Source organism: Myodes glareolus, chromosome 27, assembly GCF_982192425.1.
Source record: "Myodes glareolus chromosome 27, mMyoGla1.1, whole genome shotgun sequence".
Lineage (NCBI taxonomy): Eukaryota > Metazoa > Chordata > Mammalia > Rodentia > Cricetidae > Myodes > Myodes glareolus.
This window is the reverse complement of record NC_142052.1, coordinates 408,690-426,175: the sequence shown is the minus strand read 5'-3', so window position 1 is coordinate 426,175 and position 17,486 is coordinate 408,690. Positions and strand designations below refer to the sequence as shown.

General features: G+C 38.1%; 1 protein-coding gene across 12 annotated transcripts in view; it reads right to left on the bottom strand.

Moving 5' to 3' along the window:
- The window catches only part of Srpk2 (SRSF protein kinase 2), a 206,164-nt gene that overhangs the window by 98,815 nt on the left and 89,863 nt on the right, over positions 1-17,486 (bottom strand). For 5 of the 12 annotated variants that reach the window (XM_087902458.1, XM_087902459.1, XM_085684129.2 and 2 more), the window contains one exon: positions 15,007-15,070. The exons of 6 other annotated variants lie outside the window; for them this stretch is intronic. In XM_087902458.1, coding sequence (XP_087758584.1) covers positions 15,007-15,044 — 38 coding nt within the window. In that variant the 5' untranslated portion in view covers positions 15,045-15,070. Of the gene's footprint in view, positions 1-15,006; positions 15,259-17,486 lie in introns of those variants that run through there. One more of the 12 variants, XM_087902457.1, reaches the window with a different exon arrangement.

Here is a 17,486-nt window from a genome sequence, read left to right as displayed (position 1 = left end):
TAGAACTCCTAGCTCCTTCTCCAACCCCGTGTCTGCCTGCACACAGCCATGTCCCACCATGATGATAATGGACTAAACCTCTCAAATTGTACCACAAATAAATAAAATGCTGATTGGCTAGTAACCAGACAGGAAGTATAGGCAGGGCAACAAGAACAAGAGAATTCTGGGAAGAGGAAATTTTTCACCCAGACACAGAGAAAGCAAGATGAGGATGCCTCGCTGATAAAAGGTAGCAAGCCACGTGGCTAACATAGACAAGAATTGTGGGCTAATTTAAGATATAAAAGTTAATAAGACTCCAGAGCTAATAGGCCAACCAGTTTATAAATAATGTAGACCTCTGTGTGTTTCCTTGGGACTGAACAGCTGTGGGACTGGGCAGGACAGAAACTACTGCCGACACAGCAGTGCTGAGGGAACTTCAGGAGCCTGGCTAAAGCAGCTTTGGAAGAAAAGAATTTGACTATGTTGCCTACAGATTGTTCTTGTGTTATTTTGGTGAAGAATGAGGCTGCTTTTTACCCTTATCTGAAGAGTCTGCCAGAGGCTAAAGTGAAGAGATTTGAATTAACTCCATTGGCAGAGGAAATCTCAAAACAGACTAGTATAGACTCTGTTATGTGGTTATTAATGGTAACTCTAATGAAGATTTATAATGAAAAGGAACAAGCTGAGAAAGTAAAAATACAAAATGTACAACTTGAGGAGAAAAGGAGCATCAGGAAGTGGAATGGAATTAAGTCCTATATTCAAGGAGATAAACAGTTTAAGAAATGAAATAAAGGGAGTGGTGTGTCCTCAGGACAAGATCCCACACCGCTATTCCAATTGTAAAAAAGAATTAAAGAAAAGCTTAGAGCCAGGTGTAGTAGTGCATGCCTTTAACACCAGCACTAGGAAGGCAGACTCAGGTGAATCCATGAGTTTGAGGGCAGCCTGTTCTACATATCCATTTTCAGGACAGAAAAGCTGAGGCAATGAAACTGAAAAGCTGGTGAAGATGTAATTGAACAAGGTGGTCATGTTACAGACCAAGCAAGCAGAACTTCAGTCACATCGTTCTGGCTTTAGAGTCAAAGATAAAAGAAAGGGATTATGGGATCTTCCATAGAAGAAAAGGGATTACGGAATTTTCCAGTGTGACTAAGAAAAGCCATTGAGGCTAGGCATGTGTCAAGGGTGTCCCTAAATGGTACATTGCATTAAACTGTGAAGGTGAAGCCTTGGAGACCCCAAGATGTTGGATCTTCCAGAGTTGTGGGATACCTGCCAAGAAGAACTGCTAACATGGAATGGAACCAGCGTGAAAAAGAAGTGTGTCGGAGTCAACAAAGCTGAAGAAAGTTGGAGATCTGAAGAGCACCTTGATATTAGAGATGGAGATGCAGAGTTTGGAGTTTGCCCAGATGGTTTTCAGTCTTGCATTGATCCAATATTTCCTCATTATTCTCTCTTTTCTCTACTTTGGAATAGTAATGGATATCCTGTGCCATTTTATGTTGGAAAGTATGTGATCTGCTTTTTGATTTTAATTTTACAGAGGATTACAGTTAAGAGATTGCATGAATCTCAGAGGAGACTTTGAACTTTAGACTTTTAAATAAGTTTGAGATTGTTACAGACTATGGGACTTTTGAAGTGGATTGAATGCATTTTTTTGCATTATGATACAGCAACAAGCCTATGTAGGCCTGAGAGTGAAATGTGATGATTTGAAAGAAAATGGTCCCCTTACGGAATGGCACTATAAGGAGGTATGGCTTTCTTAGAGCGGACTTTTAGGTCTTATTTATGCTCAGTGTGGCATGGGCTTGCTTCTGCTCCCCGTGGATCAAGATGTAAAACTCTCAGCTCCGTCTCCAGCACCATGTCTGCCTACACATCACTATGTCCTGCCATGATGATAATGGCCTAAATCTCTGAAAGTCTAAGTCAGTCAGTTCCAACTAAATGTTTTCCTTTATAAGAGCTGCTTCATAAGCTTACACCATACATGGTATGGTCATGGTATCTATTCACAGCAATAGAAACCCTACATAAAAATACATAGTAAAAGTAACGCAAAACTAACTGGAAATAAATAGAAAAAATTTAATTTTCTGTTTTTTTTTTAAATTAAGAGCACAGTAAGCAGGTAGAGTGGGAGGTAAAGGAGGACCTGGGAAGAGTGAGGAAAGCATTTATATGATCTCAAAATATGGTATTCCCAAAGAATTAATAAATTATTTTAAAATATTAATTTGCCAAACTGCCATAAAAAATATTGATGCACAGATCTAAAGTCTTTTCTATAGACCAATATGCCATGAACACCTTTTCTGAAAAATAAGGAAGCCTTGAATGCCCTCTATATAATTTGTGGCTGTCCTTAATGTCTCAGGTATGAGAAGCAAGTAAATTCTACTACTATGAAAATTAGCTCCATCTTTGTCACTAGCTATTAAATCTTGTGCAGAAACTCTGGTTAAGGTAGATAATAACTTTACTTTTCTTTCAAAGCAAGTTGGACAGCCAGGCAGAGTCCCAGAAACCAAAAGCTATTCAGGGGATTTTTGCAAAGAGAATGAAATAAGGAAGAAAAGTTCATTTCAAGCAAATACAGTTTCTTCATTTTCATGCTTTGCAACGAATACCTGTACCTACTATGAAAGAGAAGTAAGCTTTTCAGTGTGATGCCACAGCAAGAGACACATCAACAGGTTCTAACTTAAACTACAAAACCCCAATCCAAGGGAGTGTCACATGTGACAAACCTTGTTCACTTTATCATAAAACATTTCTTAGAGAAGTTTTTCACTTAAGAAAAATGGCAGACCTTTTAAATTTCTACTGGAAAAAGTTGGATTAAACAAAAAGTTACTTTCATCAAACTAGATTTAATCCTATCACACTTCCCTTTCACCAAATGAAAATAGCTACCCTCACAATTATAAAGCTTCCTCATCCTCAAGCACTAATTAGCCTTCAGGCTAATTATTATTCTGCCCCAGGAAACACATGTTCTTTCTAGGTCCAAGGAATAATATATTAGACAGGGAGTTTAGCCAGCTAAGCCATGAAGCCAGCCCCAAGGAATATTTTTACAAACTCTGACAAATTTTATACAAAAGCCAGTGATGGGGATAAGAACCAAAAACCTGTCCAAGTTTTAATTTTTTTTTAAAAAAGCACAGGCTAAAACTGTATAGCAAGAATAAATTAAAGTTAAATTCTCTTCAGTGGGTATTTAGGGGGTGAGTCAATAGGCAGATGGGTAATGTTTGAATACTATAAACTAATAATCTATTTATCTTCATTTATCAATTTTACAGTTCTCTAGCATTTTATCTTTCCCTTCAAAATTTAAGAAATTCTGTTTTCAGTTAGCAAAACATTAGGAAGAGGAGCTACATTCTGATGAGTAAGATGTGGGAGGTTAACCTTCTCGCTAAAAAGAAGAGAAATTTAGCATCTCCGAAGAAATCCCATAAAGGATTTTATCAAAAAAATTACTACTCTACCTTATAATAAGGAGATAAATTTTTACCCAAACAGTATAACACTAATGGACACAAGAGCAAACAAGTTAGACAATGGATAGGGTGAAACTTATGAGAGCTAGCCCATCAAGGGAACAGCCAGTTTTCATGAATGAGAAGATAAGGGGGAAAGCAGCTGTGCTGGTGTATATGTGTGACCCCAAAAGTTTTCTTGACACTGAAACGGGAGGATCATGAGGGAGCTTGGACTATAACAGAAAAGAGAGGGTCAGCCTGGGGTACATAAAGAGAAGTGGGGAGTATGTACAGGAGAGAAGGGGAAAAAAGGAAAGAAAAGGAGAAGGGAGCAAGAGACCTCATACAAGCTAACCATCTGTATTGAATGTCTGGCCATCTGTCTGAAATGAAAAGTTTGAATATAACTTCTTGAAATGCTTTTAAAAAATTAAGATTCATTAGTGCAAACAGAATACACAATTTTTCCCTCATTGATTAATTATTCCAGTTGGCAGCTAGCAGCTAGTCAAGGGCATCCTAAGGACACCTTAGGTATTTCATAAATCTATGACTGAATATAAGAATCTACAAGTCTTTTACTAAAGTCAGTTATACTGACTTCACTTTAATTTATGTACACAGAGAGCCTTTACAAGAGCAAAAGCCACAAGACAGAGACTGAGAAGTCTGCACAACTTAGTGTATTCATTAACATCAGCTATACAACACTCAAAAACAAACTGTTCTTGAAATCTCAAATGCGGGTGAGGACCCTTGTGTGCATTGGCAGAGACAATGTAAAGTGCATTCTTCTGAGGACAATTTAGTGTTCATCAGCAAAAATCTTACAGACTTGCATTGCAATAATTTCATTTCTAAAACCAAAACTCAATAAACAAAGTGATTGAATATCCTCTTAAACAGATACAGTTTAACACCACCTTTTAAAAATCCCTACATGGGGATGGAGAGACAGCTCAGTGATTAATTAATTAAGGGCATTTTCTGCTCTTCTAGAGGACCCTTTTGTTCCCAGAACCACCATCAGACAGTTCACAACTGCCTGTAAATTCAGTTCTGGGGGCTCCTACATCCTCTCTGAACTCTGCAGGTATCCATATTCACATGAGAGATACACAAACACAAAATTTTAAATATTTTTAAATTTTTATTTTTAAATCGCATGAGTGTGTGTGTGCGCGTAAAATTACACTACAAAGACTAGGCTATTGAATATTCTTTAAGAACATAAGAAAAAATGCACAAGGATAGGAAGTAAACTCGAAATGTCACTACAATACTGTGCTTTGGTTTTGGTAATGGTGCAACCGTTATAAAATACATGCTTGTAAACTTTATTTGACAGGAAAGCCTCAGTATCTTAGAACACAGCTCTCAGCAGTGGTCACCAGGGTCAGAATGCCTGAAATGTTACAATCTGGAAATCTAGCCTTGGAATGAATATAGCTTAGCCTGGAGCTGGGGCTCATGTCGTTAATCCCAGCACTTGGGAGGCAGAGGCAGGTAACTCTATAAGTTCGAGGCCAGTCTGGTCTACAGAATGATTCCAGGACAAGTAGGACTAGACGGACGGACGGACGGACGGACGGACGGACGGACGGACGGAAGGAAGGAAGGAAGGAAGGAAGGAAGGAAGGAAGGAAGGAAGGAAGGACGGACGGACGGACGGACGGACGGAAGGACGGACGGAAGGACGGACGGAAGGAAGGACGGACGGACGGAAGGACGGACGGAAGGAAGGACGGACGGAAGGAAGGACGGAAGGAAGAGGAAGGAAGGACGGAAGGAAGGAAGGAAGGAAGGACGGAAGGAAGGACGGAAGGACGGACGGAAGGACGGAAGGACGGAAGGAAGGACGGAAGGACGGAAGGAAGGACGGAAGGACGGAAGGAAGGAAGGACGGAAGGAAGGAAGGACAGAAGGAAGGAAGGACGGAAGGAAGGAAGGACGGAAGGAAGGAAGGACGGAAGGACGGAAGGACGGAAGGACGGAAGGAAGGACGGAAGGACGGACGGAAGGACGGAAGGAAGGAAGGAAGGAAGGAAGGAAGGAAGGAAGGAAGGAAGGAAGGAAGGAAATCTTAATTGTATGCCTTCTACCTATTGATGTGATGCCAAGTGCTGGTGATTAGAAAATCCCTCTCAGTGGGTCTGCACGGGTGGGTCAGTATGTTATGGCACAGAGAAAGGGGTTGCCTGTGATCTGCATCTGAGCAGCAGATGCTCTCTCACTAGAGAGATCTGACATAAGGATCCAAAACTAGAAAAAATAAAAGGGTGGAAGAACTAGCAAATCTTGGCTTGTATTTCCACACAGTCAGCAGCCTCACATATGCTACGGGAGTTATCTGCACCCTTCTATCATACACACCTCCGATCTTTTAAAGTACTATGTCCAGAAATGTAATTTTTAGGGCTGGAGGCACGGTTGAGCAGTTAAGAGCATTGGCTGCTTTTCAGGAGGACCCGGGTTCAATTCCCAGCACCCACTTGACTGCTCACAACCATCTGTAAGTCCAGGACCAGGGGATGATACACTCTCTTCTGACCTTTGTGGACCGCACACATACAGATAGACACGTAGGCAAAACACCTACATACATAAAGATAATAAAAAATGTTAAGAAAATGCCTTTTGAAACAGAAATGCAATTACTAGTTATACGCAGTACTTTTAAGCAGTGCCAAGGTCCACCCACTGCAGTATCATCCATGAAACAGTGCTCAGCGCTGAATGTCCAAGAAATGAACCAAGCTACAAGCACAAGCACTCACCAATATTATCTTCTATAGAAATACTGTACATCAATTATCTGTAGAAAATCTATGATTTTGTGCTGTCTTTGGGGTGTGCAGATTTAAAAATCACAGAGTGAATGGTTCGTAGCAGCTGCTGAAAAATGCCGCATAGACAGAAAATAAATATAATCTATAAAAATCAGTCATGTTTTTTTAGCCCCATGATATATAAAGGATTCTTCTGCATCAGGAATCTGAACTACAGTCATTAAAAGCAGTTATTTTTGTCATTGTCATTACAATAGCCGCTGAGCACAGTCTGTTCAGAACCTTTCCTGGTAAACTCATATAATTTACCAATTAAGAGAAAATTCACACTGGACACAGCGTCACAGCCTGTAATCCCAGCAATCAGCAGACTGAGACAAGAGGATCTCAAGTTCCAGGACAATCTTGGCTACTCAGAAGGACCTAGTTACAAAGACAAAAATGAAGCAGCCAGCAGGGTGGTTCACTCAGTAGATGAAGTGCTTGCTGTACGAGCCTCACAACCTGTTTGATCTCGGAACAGACAAAATGATGGAGGAAGAGGACTGACTGCACCACGTGGTCTGCTGACCACTATATGTTCACCACGGCACCTAAGTGCCACATACCCACAATATGATGGAAGAAGAGGACTGACTGCACCACGTGGTCTGCTGACCACTATACGTTCACCACGGCACATAAGTGCCACATACCCACAATATGATGGAAGAAGAGGACTGACTGCACCACGTGGTCTGCTGACCACTATATGTTCCACGTGGTCTGCTGACCACTATATGTTCCACGTGGTCTGCTGACCACTATGTTCACCACGGCACCTAAGTGCCACATACCCACAATATGATGGAAGAAGAGGACTGACTGCACCACGTGGTCAGTTTCCCTATCTCACTGTTTCCCTATCTCAGGTAAAAACAGAAAAATTCTTTTGAAAGAATAGGTTTTAGGATACATTAAATTTGTTATACTGCCTGTGCTTAACTACAATTAAATGTAACAGAAAGGCATGATACTTTAACTATTAGTACAGTGTGAAATATGTGACCAAAAAGCAACAAATGACATACAAAACACTGACACTAGGAGTAAATGTATGGTTTGATGTTGCTTTTTGTTGTTGCTGTAAAGAAACAGAAAGCATTCAGATTTAATTTCTATTTTACATTAAAATAAATGTAAAAATTGTAACTATAAACTACATGATACAAAAGAACTAAGATTGGTAATCTCTTTTTTGTGGTGTTTTCTGTTTTTTAATTAAAAAATTCATATATCTTTTGCTCCTATTGTGATACCTGGTTATTACACAGGTTTAAGGCCTTCACACAATCCTGAAAGAAAACTTTTACAATATGTACCAAAGGCCAATGAGCACATGACACAGGTAATTCATAAAATTATAAAATGCAGTTTGTCTAAGAACCTGTAGAAGTTTTAATAGTAATCAAAAAGCTGAAAATTAAAAGTTTGATTGTTAATGTAATCTTTATAATCACATAATTAAAAATAGCATTCAATATCATTTAACTGAAATGAAATGAGATTCTCATCTACTAATATACTTTAGAAAAAATTATAAATAAGAAACAGGAGCCTTAAAAACATATGTACATGCTCTTTCATGTGTGTAGGATGCTTCAATCAGGACATAATCCAAAGGATAGTCAATTTTAAAAAGTCATATAATTTAAATCTGAGAAAGACTTGTAATCTTGATAGCTTACATGAGTTAATTTGTCGTGACTATAATTTAACCTATGCCTGTGGCAAAGAACAGACTATTACCTGTATCAGAAGCCTTCACACACAGTTCTTTTCTAAACATAAAATATGAGTCTAAAACATGGGTACTCAGCAGGCCAGACCTCGTACTACCTTTATCCTAAGAACCATGGGAATACAGGTGAAGGGTTTTTTACAGTGAATGGCCTTCCCAATAGATTGTGTTTTAAATAGTTTACATAGGCTATGATGTGAGCAACAATTCTAACATCAGACAAAATCAGATTAAATGGATAACAAATATAATAGTGTAGGAAGTAAAGCACATAGTTATCAACAGAAGGGCAGCTCAGATAAATGCTATTTTTAACCAAAAATTAAATGGCAAGACTGCACTTTTATGCTAGCTCAAGAAATTTTCAAGAGCAAGTACAACTTAAAAACAGTTTATAAATTATGAAAATGCCACAAGACAGATTTATTTCCTCAGTTCCTAAAGTAGGCTTTTCCTTGCACAGTTTATATGAAGGCTTCTAAGAGGATTTACCTGAGTAATTATTTTGCTATTGAACCCGAATCAAAAAACTAATGTTAACATGTATAGCCTCTAGACCTGTTAAAAGATAATAATCAGTTGGGTGGTGGTGCCACACGTCCTTAATTCCAGCACTCAGGAGGCAGAGGCAGGTGGATCTCTGTGAATTTGAGGCCAGCCTGGTCTACAAGAGCTATTTCCGGGACAGGCACCAAAGCTACACACAGAAACCCTGTCTCGAAAAAACAAGAAAGAAAAAGAATATGATAATCAGTGGGAATGGTTCCCTTATGACTCTAAGTTCTAATGTTCATCTCCTTTATAACATCTGTTCTAAAAAACAGTCCCTATCTGTTTATAAACCTAGACTCAACAGAAATGCATACACAGATTCATTTATCAAAAGACACGTATACAAATGCTCAAAGCAGCACTATACCTAAGCCCACAGCCACAAACAACACTCATCAACAGGTGAAATGGATAGAAGTAGACGCAAGCTATAAACTCTGAAGACAGTGACCACACACATGAAACACATGGGCAGCACTGGGAGAGACAAAGGGAAGGCATGTGTCTTTTCTCATATCACTTTAGTTCTGGGGACTAAGCCAGGGAACCCAGTCAAGCTAAACATGTTTAGCTTTCACTTTCACCCACATCTTCCTTTTCACCTACTACTTCTGCTTATGAAGGTTTCCTACTACACTGTACTCAAGAATTCTAGAAGGAAGGACCATAACCCAGTCCATCTTCCTACTTCTTAGATCTTTAAGACATTGAAGCACAAAATCTGGTGCACGTGCAGATCTCTGCATCCTTAGCTCACAGGTGCCATATGTCTCTCAGTGTTTTCAGGACAAAGTCCTGTCTCCCTTCAAAAGCATTCTTTCAAGCTCTTCTCAGAGTTATCTGCCCAAACAAACAAGACTCGCTGCTTTCATTCTGTAACTCTGAGAGGAGGCTCTCTCACTCATGCTCCATCGCTTCTTCATTCAGAGACTTCTCACACAGCTCACAGTCTTTTGTAACCAGAAAGGGGCAAACCATAAGATCTAGTGGAGTTTATGCCAAATATCTCAAAGAATATTGTACTCCATCATATAAATGTGAAACATTTTCCAAGCATCCAATTTAGCTTCCTGTAACCAGCACGGAGTTTTAAAATGTTTTAAAGGTTTCTATTTACACAATATTCAAAACAAAAACTGAATAGCCATATGCAAAAAAGAAATTAAAACATTGCTATCAATCCTTACCTCAATATTAAAACCCAAAATGGATCTGTAGAGCAAACATTAGGAGAATAATTTCTAGTTGAGCATGGTGGCACAAGTCTTTAAACCCAGCACATGTGAACAGATCTATTATGTTTGAGGTCAGCCTGGGCTACAAACCGGAGTTTCAGGACAGCCAGGGCTACACAGAGAATCACAGTCTCAAAACTGCACCCCCCCCAAAAAATGGGGTGGGGATTGAGGACGAAGAGGACAGGATAAAACATATAACTTCTAAAAAAAATACATCCAGCAGAAAATTTAAATGGGCCTAGGCTTGGCAAAGATTTCTTATGTGTCACACAAAAAAAAAACATATACTAAACTTTAAAAAAAAGTAACAACAAAACCCCTACGAACAAAACTTAAAAAATCCACAAACTATATTTCTTATGATTTGCAAAATTCCAATATCATCAATAAAAATACTAATAAATACTGAATATAAACAAAAGAAGCATTTATCTACCACTTCGGCTCATTATACCATTCAGAAAAAAGAAATCTATCCTGTACACGGGGACACTAAGAAAGCAGTGGTAGGGTGGGGACTGGCAAAGGGAAGAATAGAGCCATCAATGAATGTACAGCCTAGTGTGTGTGCCGGGAAGGGACAGAATAGAGGAGACAAGAGATGCTTTGGCTGTCTGTCCATCTCTACTGCTCAGACCTCACCCAGCAGGCTGGAGTAAATGAAGAGCACCTGTTCTGGGACCACCGTTACCATCAAATTCCTCCTTTCTCATTATTCTTCAAGGTTTCTGTTTGCTTCAAAATAAGAAAGGAAATTAAAAGACACACAGGAACAAACACAAGTAGTGCACATAAAATGCTCTTATATGGGGCAGGGATATATTTATCATCCCTATTACTTCTCACCACTGCTGTTTATTCAGCACTGGTCAAATACAGGCCACAGCATTACGTTTATGATTTTTTCCGTTCCTTGTTTCTTCCTTCATTGAAAAGGCAAGAAGCAACTTACGGATTCAGTATTTGCTGACTATCTGTGAGGCTACAAGGACTCTTTTTTTTAAGATTTATTTATTTATTATGTATAAAAAATTCTGCCTCCATGCTATGCCCACATACCAAAGAGGGCACCAGATCTCATTACAGGCGGTTGTGAGCCACCATGTGGTTGCTGGGAACTGAACTCACGACCTCTGGAAGTGCAGCCAGTGCTCTTAACCACTGAGCCATCTCTCCAGCCCCTACAAGGACTCTCTTTATGACAAGAAAAATGTCACAAATGTAAGTACAAAAAGCTTGTCCTTTAGATTCTTTTCCCTGAGAAAAACACAAATCCTAATTAGAGCACTGAATTACTAGTCTTTAAGTGACTGTGGGACATATACCTTCTCACTTATTCTGCACTCTTTCTCCCCCTCATCCCTATTAAGAAGTTAGTAGTATCTGGTTCAATTCTCAACACCAACAACCAACCAACCAACAGGAAAAATAATATCTGGATTGTTTAGTGAGCAATTGCTACCCTTTTCCTAGCATGACTTTTATTCCTCCTCTTAACCACATGTTCAACCTCATGAACTCCAGGAGTGGTAAAGCCAGAACAAAGCAAAACGGGTGGGAGGAATGGGTGAAAACTTAAATGTTGCCATTAACGATTCCATTTACTTTATTACACTAAACAGGAGTGGACAAAAGCATAACGTGTGTCTAAGTACCAGTGCTACCATGTTAACAAATCAGTATGTTCATTCATACAACAAGCATTAAATTAAAAAAGGAAGCATTTGTGGTGGGATTATTCCTGGAACCTCCAGAAGGCAGTCTCTTGCAGCAGATGTCCCCTCTTAACTGGCCACAACACACACCAGTTGTTTTGTAATTTATCATTCATTCAATAATATCAAATATCAATAATATTAAAGGATTTTAATCTTTAGAAAGGTACATTAAAATTTTTTTCAGGGGGTAAAGTGGTAAGAAATGTTATCCCTTCTAAACACAAGATGAAAAACTATACTACAGCTGAGTGTAGTTGCATTAGCTTTGGCTTGGGAGTGGCCTTCCTAAATGGAGCACATGTGCTGCGTGTCTCCTCACCAAATTACGTCCTTATAGGTCTCCATTATTTCATCTGAGCTAGAAGCATCACTTTAAAATTAATTTCAAGAACTACTGTGATCCATTCATACATTGCATTTCTAAACATATTTTATTTTGGACCAATTTCATTTTTCAATGAAGGTGTCTTCTCAAAAGTCTACAAAATTAAGCTAAGTCGGTATTTTCTTTATCATACTTTTCCCACTTTAGAAAAGTATATGAACAAAATCAATGCAGTAAATACTAGTTTCCACAAAATGAGCATTTTCTAAACAGTGGATTAAAAGTGTAAAGTGAAAGGGTTACAAACAACACCCCAGCACAGGTCCCATACCTACCACACTTTGTCTCTAAAAGAGCTCTCAGAAGATCCGCCAAACTGCGGGCACAGAGGTGAGTACAGGAATAATACCTTGTGGTGCACACAGCTCAACAGTTTCTCCCTCTTTGGAAAAGAAACCAGACGTCTCTGCCCCAGACTGATAGGCGTCTGGAATCTTGGCCCTGTGAAAATCTCAAAAGTCACTAACACTTAAGCTACTACACATAAAATCGTTAATCATTTCTTTTCATCTTTAAAAAAAAACAAAAATCTACTTTTTAAAATATAAAATATTTTTAAGATATACTAACTAGCTCTCTCTCTCTCTCTCTCTCTCGCTTCTTGCTCTCCCTTCAACCAAGAGGCTCCAATAAAGTGCGATGTGAGAAGAAAAAAAAAAGAAAAAAAAAAGATATACTAACTAATGAAGCCAGGTGGTGGTGGCACGTACCTTTAATCCCAGCACTCCAGAGGCAGAGGCAGGCGGATCTCTGTGAGTTCAAGGTCAACCTAGTCGACAAGAGCTAGTTCCAGGACAGGCTCTAGAGCTACAGAGAAACCCTGTCTAGGAAGATATAACAACTAATGAATAATGAACTGAAAACTGTGCTAAATTTTTTAAGATATCACATCCTGGGCAAAACACTGGTTTTAGATAATGAACTTTTTACACTTGAGATTTATCTTTTACAGATTCCCTAAATTAGCAGTTCTCAACCTGGTGGGTCATGATACCTTGGGGGGGGGCGGGTCAAATGTCCCTTTCACTGGGTCACCTGGGGCCATCAGGAATCACAGATATTCAGATTATGACTCATAACAGTAGCAAAATTAGAGTTATAAAGTAGGAATGAAAATAACTTTATGGTTGGGGTCACTACAACATAAGGAACTGCATTATGAAGCTTGAGAATCACTGCTCTAAAAAATAAGGCTTTTAATGAAATGGAGAAAAAAAAGGATATTTAAATTTTTGTGCTTACAAAGTATTGTTTCTCACCACCTTAGTGAGACTGTCACAACTGCCCAGTAGAACTCTATGTGCCTACTAAAATCATAATCAACAAGACAAGCTCCAGTAAACCATGCCAAAAAACATCCTCACAGCAGCTGGTTTCTAAGCTTCATAATTATGACAACACGTACTCTCTTTTCTTCTAAAATAACAACAAGAGCCTAAGTAAATAAAATCATGAAAATATTTTAGAGTGTTTTCCCAAATACAATGAGTTTTAGTCAGAAAAGAATTCACTCGATTCTAACTTCTTTTTCAGAAATATTCATCCACTGTGTTCATTTCGTAATTTATCAATAAAGGATTCATACTACCGCAAAAGTCTGCAGGTTTATTGCTGTCATCTCATTAAGTACACTCTAGTACAAAACTCTAAACCGGTGCTTGGCCTGCTCGCTGCTTACACCCCTACCTACCCTCTGCTGTTCCATCACCACCATTTTACTGGCAGAACATCCACAAGGCTGAAGATTGTTTTGCAGCTCAACAAACAGAATGATTGTGATCAGGTGGCTAGCCACAAACCAGAAGTTAGAAAGGTCAAAAATAAATAAATAAACACAAACCTTCTTAGTCATTTTTTATTTTCAAACTCTACAGAAAGCAGCTACATCTTCATTTGTAACCAAAGTTGCAAGCAGAAGCTTATTTACCTAATTCTAGTAAGTCAATATAATCTTGTTATCAGATCATGCCCTGAAACTCATACACATTTTGCCATGAAGAATCAGCTAGTTTTTGTTTTAACAATATTATTCCTCTATCATTTCTTTACCACCAAATAATTTTCCATATTATTTTCCTAAATTTTCAATCTATGAACAAAGACAGCCCTGAAAATTAGCCCTAGAAAAGATGAATCAACATGGCTTAAACACAATTATCAACATTAAGTACGAATTGATAAGATAAGCAAAAGAAAAGGTAGCAGTCAACTTTTTGCCTAAGAACATCAATTCAAAACATTTTGGATACATATTTAATATACACAATTTTGACAAACAGAAGTGAACACAGAATTTACTTATCAAAATAGGGAACTTTGATCTCGTTTTAACAGAAAATAAAAATATCTTCATTTTGTTTATAAGGGAAAATAGTACTTTTCATAAAATATCTGCTTACAGGTATAATCATATGAATGACAGATAAAATAATTGCTTTAAAAATACTTCTGAGTCATTTTGTCCTTACCTGCAGGCATGAACCATTACTGCATGCAGTGACTGTTCCATTGCCTAGCAGAGACTTGAAGAAACATCACATCTCTTTTAGAGAATGTGACTAATCTGTGGGTTTGCAATTCCTAAGCTATGTACAAATGGCACTCCCTTTGTACATTAAAAAAATACTTATTACAAGGAAAAAAATCAGCTACGTTTAAGCTATATTATAAATATCCTTGGAAATTCTATATAGCAGCAACCTCAAAAAAATAAGAACAGAAATCCCATAATAGTTCCTTTAAAAAGCACAAGAATTCCTTGGTTGAATTTTTTTCAGTTTTCAGCAGCTGTCACACATGAGCCAGCGGTCTGCTGTGTTATGGTGTGCATGCTGCAGCCGATTAAGCTGACTGTTTTTCTTTAAAAAAAAAAAAATCAATTACCCTTCGCAAAGCAGAACAGCTTGCCCAAACACATCTTTAATACAGCACAATGCCAGCATGCAGTACAACATTATATAGCAAACTTGACAAGAAAAAGAATATGCCCTATTTGTTTCTTAGCAATGCTACACCATTAATTGTTCATGCAAGAGATGTAGCTGTACCTTTCTGAAGAGGACGACTTCTCAGAGTTAACTGACATCAGCAGCTCAATCTTCTGCTTGATTTCTGGAAAAATCAGAAAATATTCACAACCAAGATTGCCTGCCCTCGCTTATAAGCCTTATATCAAGAGATTTTTCTTCTCTAATCCCTTTTGTTCAGAATGAGGCCACAAGATTCACAGTACTTCTGTTAGGACTCCGATTCAATGGTGCTATAAAGGGAAAAAGCTCCAGAGGCATCAGGCCTTGCTAAACTATGCACATGACTGTTTATGAAAGCAGGAAGTACCATTTCTTTTAAGCAGAGGGGTGTCCTTTTTTTTCCCCAAGGCAGAACTACCCGAGCTCTATAAAAAGGTTTCAATTTGAACAAATTAGAATACAAACAAGAAACACTAATATCTAAACTCAATATAATAAATAAATTAAGAAGCCTAAATTATAATGTTTCAGTCTGCAATGAACAGATTTGCAACCCCTGCCTGCTTCTATTTGATTAGCCCTGAAAAATATGGCTCAGTGAATCATTTTTGTCACTTAAGAATGAAATATTAAACCAAAACCCCAATTCAATGATTAAAATATGCTTAATCTTTGTTACAATTTCCTGATTGTCTTTAATTAAAGATATATTTAATATCTAGTCCCTAATGCCTTTAAAAAGAGTCTTCCTTTTTTACACCTTAGTTTTCCCCTCCTCCTTCACAGTACACAAGTGAACAGCAACACCCAGGTACCGAGCAGAGATAATACTCTTGTCCTTTCAGGAAAGGACTGGCAGCGCTGCCTACATCAGAAATTTAAGTGCAAGTTCAATTTAACTGAGAAGATGGTTGCTAGAACCAAGTTAGTGAGAAAAAGGACTTAAAGGGAAGATGAAAAGAACAGAGCAAAGGTAAAGACCCAGGAAAAATACACAACACTTGACCAAACACACCGTCAACTAGCAAAGGCTCACAATTTCAAGTAAGTAAAACCTAGTATTATTATTTCATATAAAAAGCTGTTTTTCCTATTCCTGAGAAGTATTTTCAACTGTATTTTTTAAATTACAGGATACTTTTATTTAAAAAAAAAAGTTCACATAAAAATAAAACTATCAGGATTTGGGTTTTAACTCAGTGGTGGAGACTGGCCTAACAGGTGCAAGGACCTGGGCTGGGTCCCCAGTTCTAACAACAACAATAAATAAATAAAACTATAAGGTCTCAGTAATGTGTGTATGTGTGTGTGTGTGCGCGCGCGCGTGTGTGTGTTTCCTCAAGGTAAAACAATATTTTTAAATGATGATTATGCTAATAAAATTAAAATAATGAAAAATATAAAGAAAAAACTAGCTGCATAAATGCAACAGAGTAGGAAAATTCTTTCCAAGTGTTAAGGGATTTCCCTAATTTAAGCCTATATTCTCATCCCATAGGCAATATAAAATTAACAAAACTGGCATAATAATAAAACGTACTTTGAGAATTCTGAAGTAGTTTACAGAGCCCAGTACAAGGGGCCACACTGAAATTGTTCAGTTAAGCCCCCCCCCATTTCAAAAGGAGAAATGGCTTTGCCTAGGACTTCTTCATTTTCAGTAACCATGGGACCTCAGCAAACTGCCTACACTCTCTAAAGCCTCTCTCGTTTATAAAATGGGGATAAATATTTCAACTTGGTAGGCTACTATGGAGAATTACTAAATAATCTGTGTAAAGTCCAGCAAATGTTGTGTTTGGCCTGTGGAAGCCTTCCTTCCCTGCCTGCTGTTAAGGTCTGCCTAGCACAGCATAGCACTCTCTATAACTTTCCTATAACTTTCCTATAACTGTAGGAAACTTCTCAGTTTCCTACAGTTAATGAGGCGCAGGCCTCTTTCTTGATACTTCCATAGTTTTAAATTCACTTTCTTCTCCCTTTTATTATCAACTTCAACATGTTTTTGTTGTTGTTGCAGTCAGGATGTTATTGTATGAAGAGGCTAATTGTACTCTACCTCAGCTCCCTACATGTTTTGAACAGATATTTCATAGTGAAATATCTTGAACCACAGTCACTTTAACAATATTTTGTTGCAAAAAGTATTTTATTTTTGAACTTCTTACTTTAGTTTGTATAAAGAATCTTCAAGATAAAACTTAACTATTATAACTGTAGGGATAAAAAACACTCCACCAATACAAGAAACAGTTTCCCATATCCCTTTTACCTTTCCACCAAATCATGAGATTTGTTTAGTTGCAGAAAAACAAAGTTTCATTGATGATTATAAACTCTACATTAGTGTCATACCTTGTGAGGCCCTATGTGCCCTTCCCCCTACACCATTAGCTATTGACCCTACTGAATCTGTTACCATCACTGGGTCTGGTTAGCTATTAGGAATTTCCAAAACAACTGAGCAGTGGTGGCACACACATTTAATTCCAGAACTTGGGAGGTAGAGGCAGGTGGAGTTCTGAGTCAAGGCCAACCTGATCTAGAGCAAGTTCCAG